Source organism: Cotesia typhae, unplaced genomic scaffold (assembly GCF_013202065.1).
Source record: "Cotesia typhae breed Kobodo isofemale line unplaced genomic scaffold, CoteBio_Ctyphae contig_33, whole genome shotgun sequence".
Taxonomy (NCBI): domain Eukaryota; kingdom Metazoa; phylum Arthropoda; class Insecta; order Hymenoptera; family Braconidae; genus Cotesia; species Cotesia typhae.
In genome coordinates, this window is record NW_027423741.1 from 2,266,064 (window position 1) to 2,275,296 (window position 9,233).

At 27.2% G+C, this 9,233-nt stretch overlaps 1 protein-coding gene across 4 annotated transcripts; it reads left to right on the forward strand.

Annotated features, from left to right (window-relative positions):
* The first annotated feature begins 1,273 nt into the window (after nt 1-1,273).
* On the forward strand, nt 1,274-4,467 carry LOC141526317 (uncharacterized). 4 transcript variants are annotated; one of them, XM_074241271.1, is made up of 4 exons: nt 1,274-1,572; nt 2,368-2,400; nt 2,628-2,720; nt 3,222-4,467. In XM_074241271.1, the coding sequence occupies exons 3-4, from the start codon at nt 2,709-2,711 to the stop codon at nt 4,374-4,376; spliced, it is 1,167 nt and encodes a 388-aa protein (XP_074097372.1). In that variant the 5' UTR covers nt 1,274-1,572; nt 2,368-2,400; nt 2,628-2,708; the 3' UTR covers nt 4,377-4,467. The 4 variants fall into 4 exon arrangements, with proteins under 4 accessions (XP_074097372.1, XP_074097373.1, XP_074097369.1 ...); XM_074241272.1 differs by having other exon boundaries at nt 1,274-1,534; XM_074241268.1 differs by having other exon boundaries at nt 2,368-2,720.
* The last annotated feature ends 4,766 nt before the right edge of the window (nt 4,468-9,233 follow it).

Sequence of the window (9,233 nt, forward strand, 5' to 3'; positions counted from 1 at the left end):
TGGATACAATGCTCATTGCTCTCCTTCCTAAGCCCTACCCTTACCTGTAACATTTAACTCGGGGCACGTAGGTAACCTCGTGGTCATCGGGTTTGCATTTTTAAATTATTTTTTATCCGGTTCATATTAACGCCTTCTAACTACTTTAATATTGAAGGTATCCAGTCTCACGTGTCTGCATTCTATTCACCTCTTGCTTGATTCCATTTCATTATGTTTGATTTATTCATCGGAGCAAGTCGCGACTGATTGATTCCATTTCTGATTGATCTGCTCCCATAATTCATTATTTATTATTTATTTTATCAATATTTTATCAGCCATAAATGATAAGTATTATAAACTTTAACGGTTATTAAACACTGTAATTATTAGTTAACGACTAATGTAAACGTTAAGTATTTAATGCGCTTGAGGATTTGTTTAATAAGCATAAGTGAGATTACTTTTTACTTGATAATTCCTGGAAGCGTGCTAATGATAGTAATTATATGATTGATGATAAATTAATGTCAATATTTTTTTTACTTTAACATTATTTAGATTTTTTTTCACACTCCGTTAATTAAATAATAGCATTTTCAGTGAAAAAAAAAATTGATGTTAAATTTTATGTGCTTAAATTAACCGGTATTGTAAATTAATAATAGTAATAGTCTAATTTATTTATATTGCACTTAGAAAAAGACTTAACTGCTTATTTAGTAAAATATTCATTCCTTTTTTTTTCTAAAAAAATTTTTATTTTAGACCTCTCAAAAATTCAGAATTTTCTTCATTTGATTTCATTTTGATTATAATATTTATTGAACTTAATTAATCAATATAACTCATAATAATTTTTTTATCAGAAAAAAATTTTTAATAGAAAAAAATGTTTAATTTTTCAACTAAATTTTAAAATAATATTTTTTTTAAAAATCTTATTTAACAATATCGTAAAAATTAAAATTTTTAAAAGCGTTTGAGTGCATAACCTTTGCAAAAAAAAAAAGATAGGGTCAAGTGTAATCGCTAAGCGTTAACAAATACTTAATTAATAATTGATTATTGAAGTAATTATTGTAACAGTAATTGTAACTTACAATAGCGAAACTATTTAATGATCTCAGGGTGAGATTAAAGTAATTGTATGTCATTTATTTACTGCAGTGGATAATAGTAATTATAATAATCAGTGTTTGTGGTCAATAGTAAAATGACCTTGAAGAAAGGAAAAAGTAAAGAAAGAAGTGAGAGGTTTTATCAAGGTTTCATTATTTTTATTAATAAATCTAGCTATTCATTATCGATTGTGTTTTTTGCCGATTACTCGTGCGCGCTATTTTAATTATTGTTATATAACAAGCAGTTTTTTCTTCAAATTCTTAATAATAGAATAGGATAAAAAAAAAAAGTAGAATAATAATAATAAAAAAAAAAAAAATATCCAGCTGGGTGTCAGGAGGAAAAGAAATTGTCGCAATTGTGAATAGTGTTGAAACGTTTATCGTAATATTGACCAAATCCTGGTTCATCGATCGGAAAAACATGCGTAACTATTTGTTACAATAAGTATAAGATAATATATAAGTAAATTTATTTTTATTAGTTATTATTTATTATTTATAGTCGATTTGATTTATGGGGTATTTATGGTTTAGCTGAGGAGTAATGAGTAATGAGTAATTATGATTAAATTTAATGAAGAAATAAAATTTTATTGGAATAATAAATTATTTTTTTTTGTTTTGATTTCGTAGGATTTGATCGAATGTCGCAAGGTATAGCTTATAAACGTTCTCAGGAGTATCGAAGAGTAAATTTAGGTTTTATTCGCGGGGTTATGAAACAGTACGTGGTTATTGTTAAAAAAAAAAATTGTTATATAATAAATAAGAATTGGTACTACGAAATGATTTTAAACACTTGTCGGGATATTTATTAAAAAAAAAAAAATTAAAATTACATTTAATCTTATACAATAAATTTATTTAAATACTTTAAATACTTCACTTTAATCTAATGCGATTGGTATTTAGCGTATCTATTGAAAATAAACTATAAATAAATTTTGTTATGCGGAACTGAGTAATTTATTTAAAAAAAAAATGAAGTAATAAATTTTTTCAACCAAAAAATTTTCACAATAAATTATAACAGAAAAAAATAATTTCCAATAATAATTGAAATGTATATTTTACTTGGATTGAAAAAATGCATGATTTCTTCATCCCGACTCTCTCCTATGAATAATAAAAATGATTCATAAATATTAAAAATAGAATATATAATAAATATGTATTAATTAAATATTAAATGACTAAATATTATTTCACAAGTAAACAATAAATAGAAGATAATAATAATTTAATTTTTATAAACAAGACTTTGATTATGATTGACAGTTGGAATGTTTCGGTAAGTTTCATAATTTATATTTTGTGCGTGTCCAAAGTTTTAATTATTTCTAATTAAAAACTGATAACTGATGACGAACTAATGACGATTTCTAAATTATTGTTATTGCCTCTTTATCGCAAATCACCTGAGGATAATTACGAAAAAATTAGTAATATTAACACATCAAGGCAGAAGATATTTTTCAATACATTTTTGTCATTATTGATGTTTTCTTATCTATTCAGTATATAACCGCGTGTTTTTTGGTGATGGGTATCATTAACGACGTAGACTTCAAACTCTAAGTGCATACTAAGGTCGACAATATGTTCCACTGGGTAAGTTTTTTCTTTTTTTAATTTTAATTTAATTTTTGGAATTTTTATAACAAATTAATTGTGAATAAAAATAACCTATTTTTAAAAATTCACACAATTTTTTTTAAATTCTACAAATGGAATTTTTTTCATAATTTAATTTTATTACATAAATCGTAAAAATTGTTTTAATTGATAGAAATACTTTTTTAACATTTGAAAAATAAATTTTTTCTATAATTTAAATCAATTTACAGTTTTCAATTTTTGAATAATTTCAACGATTAAAATTATTTAAATGGAATTTTTTCGTTTGAAAATAATTTTATTAAAAAAAAAAACTTCAAAATTAAAAATTTTTAAATAATTAAAAAATTTAATTCATAATTTTTTTAAATTTCTTTAAAATGTTATTTTTAATTTTTTTTTTACAATAAATTGTTAAAATTCTTCAAATTATCAATTTTTTTTTCTTTACAATTAATTCACACTACAACTCCTAAAATATTTTAATTATCTCAGATCATATCAGCTGCATTGATCGCAAATGCATTGGCGACTGGATACAATGAGCCGCCATGCACCTGGACTGTTTTGTGCTCTCCAAACATGATCGGCAACATCAGAGAAAATGGCCAGGCAACCACAGAGATTCAAAAAACCATCCCCGGGGCTGTATACCCTGCTGCTGACTGCGACGACACAAAAACCGTAGTTTCCACAAGTACTGGAACGTCTTCCGGTAGCTCAGACTTTGAAATGACCCAAATAATTGATGGAATCATAGGCTTACTCACCCCTACTTCTACCAAGCCAGTCCTACCTAGAACTACAACCACAACTACAACTACAACTACTGAAGCTCCAAAGCCGGCAATCAACGAGAACGAATTGAACACCGTGTTGGCTGAACTCAACATTCTTTTGAGAACCCACGAAAGAATTCCGAGCAAATTTGCCGGTTGGGAAAAAATCGACTATAATTTCTTGAAAAAGTACTTAGCTAACAACCCAGAACTTCTGCAGAAATTAGTATTTTACTTGAGGAGTACCCAGACGACCAAGACTCCTTCTCACCCTCATCACCCTGCTCCCATCCAAAAGTCGGAACCCTGCGATGAAGAAACTAAACAATCTTTTCCCCACGATAAACCTTCGATCCCGGCACCTCCACGACCTACTACTACTACAACTACAACTACTACTACTACTCCAGCACCAGCACCAGTACCAGTACCAGCACCAGGATCAGGATCAACAACTGTCGTCAAGACTATTTCAGGACCCCGCGGTTATGGACAGAAATTCGAGCACAAATCTTCAAAATCCTCCGAATCAAGTTCCAACAGCATTACCCACTACACCTACGTAAATTCACCCACTGGGTATAAATTCATTTCTGACGAGGAATTCAAGGGACCTCACACTTTCTCGGCTGACTGGAACCAAGTAAAACCTAACAGCGGAAAATTCTCGACTTTTCAACAAATTCCCTGTGAATTCGTAACGGGAGTCATGAGTCTTTTTCCCTGTAACAATGTGTTGACCAAAGAAACTGCTGTGGGGAAAACTATTCCAATGACCAATTCCTATGGAACATATCACTACAACTTTGGTCCAATAGAATTAGGTAACACCAACACCGATTTTGAAATTAAAGATTCTCTAGACTGCTAAATAATTTTTATTTAACGATCAATTTTTTTAGTTTGTATTGAAATCAAGTATTTTTTAAAAATGTATCAAAAATAAATTTAATAAATTTGGAAATAAAATATTTGGTTTTTTTTTTTTTTTATTTTTTTAACAAAATTTTGGATAATATTTTTGGGAATTAATTTTAAATTAAATTCCTTTATTGGCGTATTGTAAGATGATGTAAATGATCAAAAGTGGATACATGTTGCATAATAGTAATTTACTTAGGAGAAAGATAAAATATAACTTCGCGACAGAACAAAATTGCGAGCTACACCCATTGAATGAAACGGCAACGACATCCGTAATAAATAAAATCTTAAATATTTGTAATAAATAAAAAATAATTTAAAAGAGATACTGATATATTAAGAAATTGTATTAAACATTTAACGATAGTGGTACACAGACTTATAATACAATAGACATTCCAGAGCAATATCCGCCTCCGTAGGACACGCCTTTGTCACACAATCTTTTCTGCATTAATGAATGAACCTCGAAACATTTTAGTACACACTTATATTACACTCTTTGCCACAATCGCTAAGTCCGAGTTAATATCAGTGTAAGTGTAAGTATTATATTATGTATGATGTATTAACTCACTTTCTTAGTCATTATTTTTTATACTACTGCAATCTTTATTCATTTTTAGTTTGCATCATACATGAGTGAGAATTTTATTAATCATCAGCCCAATAAATTAGTTTTTTTCTTTTAAGGTTTTTTAATTAATTTATTATCATTAAATTTTGGGAAAAAGGATAATTTATTTTTAATTTTAGTCTTAAAATAAATTTTATGGATAAAAACTTACATTTTTACATTTTCGTAATCTATTTCTCAATAAAAAAAAAAAAAAAAATTAATCATCTACCCCTCCAGGCGCCAAATCTAACGACACTGGTCTCTTTAGTTTACATAATTGTTAAATTTTTATATTTTATTGATAAATTTTTGTAAAATTAAAAATGTTTATCATCAAGAAATTCTGAGTTTTTTCGGAAAATCTAAAAAATAACAATGAAGATACGTTTGAATAATTTTTTTTTATTTTTTCCCAAAAAGAACGGTTAATAAAAAAAATTTTGAAAAAAAAAACGTCCCGATAAGTCAATTTTTGAAAAAGTTATGGCAATTTAAGTCATACCGTCCATAATCTGCTGAATTTTTAATTTTTTTAAATGTAAAAATACTTAAAAATAAATAAATAAAAAATGAAGTTAACTCTGAACCAAATTTCGCAATTTGTTCTGTTAAAATATCAACCATCAATTCATTACCGACACACAAAAAAGGAATGATGGCTGTAAGAATCTCACGATACCCCCGAGTAAAATATCGCGAATAAAATGCATACCCATATACAAGTCCGAGCATCCACAATCCGCAATGCGATCCATAATCGACGATAGAGGATAGAGGATAGAATCGGGCGTGCCGGAATGACTATCATGAATTAACTTCCAAAGATAGATGCTTTGTTTCGTCATACCTTATACATACATAAATTTATATACACGTACATATACTTGTAAAAGAGAAAACATAAGTTATTGCCGTTTGCCGTCTATGATATCAGTAATCTATCATTAAAAACACCCATACAATCTGAAGTAGTTTTACAACTATCGAACTAGAAGTCTCACTGGCTTTATATTATCATCGTGTTTATTGTACACAGAAAATAATGTTTATGTAGAATCCACAGTACTATTTATCAAATAAACCCATAATACAGTACAGTACAAATAATAGTTAACTATGGCCTATGGTTAATAGTTAATAGTAACAGCGTTCGAGTAAGAATTTTCTCAATAAGAATCACTCAGCTATTTATAATATCAAGCTTTTAAATTTAATAACACGTCACATAAGAACAAGATTGACGGTTTTTTTTTTTAATTTTCCTAGGCTGTTGTATTGTTAAATGTTGTGTTGATGCAGCATTGGCATTACCGAGTGTCGCAAAGTGTAAGAAAAAGACACGCCCTGAAGATTTTTATGCTGTAAGCGTAATACACATGAAATTAGACAACAAATTACATATTGCATCCACAACGGTAGTTGTAGTGATGGTTACTCTTACTGTTATTATACTGCTTTAATGCCTGAGTTATGCTTAAGTATGTACAAGGATCCTCGCTCAACTTTGCGCTCTAGATTCTTAAACTGGATTTATTTGTTACAATTATATATTTATATTTACGAGTATGGCTTACACTCGCGTGTTATAATTAAATAAATTACAGAATAACTATTTCATTTCATAATGGTCCGCAATCACTGGCTACCGCATCGCCGATCATTTCAAACGCTTCAACAAGCTATGAATTATTTAGGAAGATACTTGCACATGGTGTGAAAACTTTAATTGGTAGATTAATTGTTTACAAGTGTAATTTAACACTACATATTTAAATTTTTTTGCGTTAAAATTATAATTTTTTAAAATTGTCGATTTTTTATTTGAATATTTGTAAACTTATTGTAGCAAATTGATAATTTTGTAAAAAAAAATTTATTAAATTAATTTTTATAGTTTTCTTAAGCATAAAATTAGCATAATCATGATAAATTAATCTTGTATTATAAAAATAACAAGAGAAATGAGTGTGTAATTTTAACATACTAATTTTTAAATTAATAAAACTTTTTTCTTCCGTAAAAACTCCACTCAAGAAAAAAAAGTAATTGTAACGCGAACGATAACAAAAATATGAATTAAATGAAAATGAAACTAAACTCTAAAACAATATTATTGAGATTATTTAAACGACGCAAGGTAGGTCGCGTGATTACCTCACTGGAATATAAAAACTGTGGTTCCATTATTACGCCTACAAGACTCGCCCAGAAGGAAAGGCTTGATCCTACACAGTTGCATGACGATTTAGTTTATGTCAGCGTTTAATATACTTTTATTTTAATTACTTTTTATTATTTTCTTTATCAATAAGAAAGAAATCATGAACGGAACTTCTAAGGTACTGTGGTGACCCGGGTACACGAGTAAAACCACGCGTGCGTAACGAGTTTACCTGTACGTATATCTGTATACATACAAACAGACTGATATCAGATAATAATCCTTTTTAAATGGAGTAACCTGTTCCACTTTTTACCAACTATTCTCGGTATTTGTTATCAAGTCTTTTATATTCGAATTCCACGCAATATTTCTTAATTACTATTTATTAATACCGATTTCATTTTTTCTGTTGTAATAATTACAATAGTGCTATTATATTGTACTCATACTTACTTACATTACCAAGCATTTCAAAGACGATGGAAGATTTTATCAGCCTTTAAAAGTGTGAGACAAGAAATGATATTCATCTTCGAGGACGTACACATTAATCCGTCCTTCGAAGATTCTACTTTTGTAGATCACTCATGTCCAAGTTCGATCAAGCGGTCAATTAAAAAAGTAAAACTTGATTGACAGCACTGTACTTTCGCTTTTAAAAATATCTTTTCTTCATCTAAATATTTTTTTGGGCCTCATAATTACTTCATTACATTTTAAGTAAAAGGGCCTGAATAATTATTTATTTTATTGGAATAAATTACTCACGGTCGACTAGTTTATTATCTCGAAATCATACGCTTCCGGTCTTTATAAAATTATACTTACTATATGTAATCTTAATACATCAAATTATTATTTGTACACAAGTATTTACATATTTTTTTAGTTTTGTTAGCAAATATTTGTCCTTGTTACCTAACATCACATTTTATAATTTATTCTTTTTAGTTTTTATTTAGTGACATTCTATTTTATTAAATTATTAGTTATAAATTTATCAGATTCATTTTTTCATTTATAAATATTTTTATGATAGAAATTATATTTTTTTTTTTTTTTTTTTAGTTTTAAAATCAAACATTTAGTACAAAAAAATTACAATAAATTTTTTTTAAAAAATTCAATTAAATTTTTTATGAAAAAATTTTTAATTTTATAATTTTTTTTCATCTTAAAAAAAATTTTAATTAAAAGTAAAAATAAATAAATATAAATTACAATCTAAAATTTAACAAAAGAAAAGAATTAAAAATTGAATTGAATTTACAAAAAAAAATTCTTAGTAATTTTTTCGTACTCAATATTTGATTTTAAAACTAAAAAAAAAAAAAAAAAAAAATTAATTTTTATCATAAAAATATTTATAAATTAAAAAATTAATCTAATATATTTATAATTAATAATTTAAAAAATATAATGTCAATTAAAAATTAAAAATTAAAAAATTAATCATCGAAATTTTTATAATATAAACTAAAAATAAATAAAATTCCTTTATTAGCTTCTTTCGCAATGATAAAAAATTTAATTGAACATTACGGGGATGAATTAAAATTAATTGAACAATGGTTATTAACAATCGTAGTTACAATTAAAAGATAATAATCACGATGATTGTTATTAGAATGAGGAAAAAAAAATACTTTCACTAGTATTTGACGTAAATAATAACAATACATAAAACTAAAATTGATATTATATTTAATATCACAGACAAGAGAAATAATAAATGACCTCGCGGTCGCTGGCGAATCGAGAAGGGCGAGAGTATCTGAGAACACTAGTGAGGTTTGTAACCGCTGGAGCAGGCTAACTAGATAGACAAAGCACCTGTCGCAAACAGGTCCAGGGCTTCTCGTCAAGTAATGTCAATGTCACTGTACTTTAAACTCCAATGAAATACACTTGTAACGTAAATATGAATATTATTACATGTGTTGCATAGTATATTGATTTATCCCACCATATCATTCCATAACACATGAAACAGCTCCCTACCAGATTGTTACCATATATAT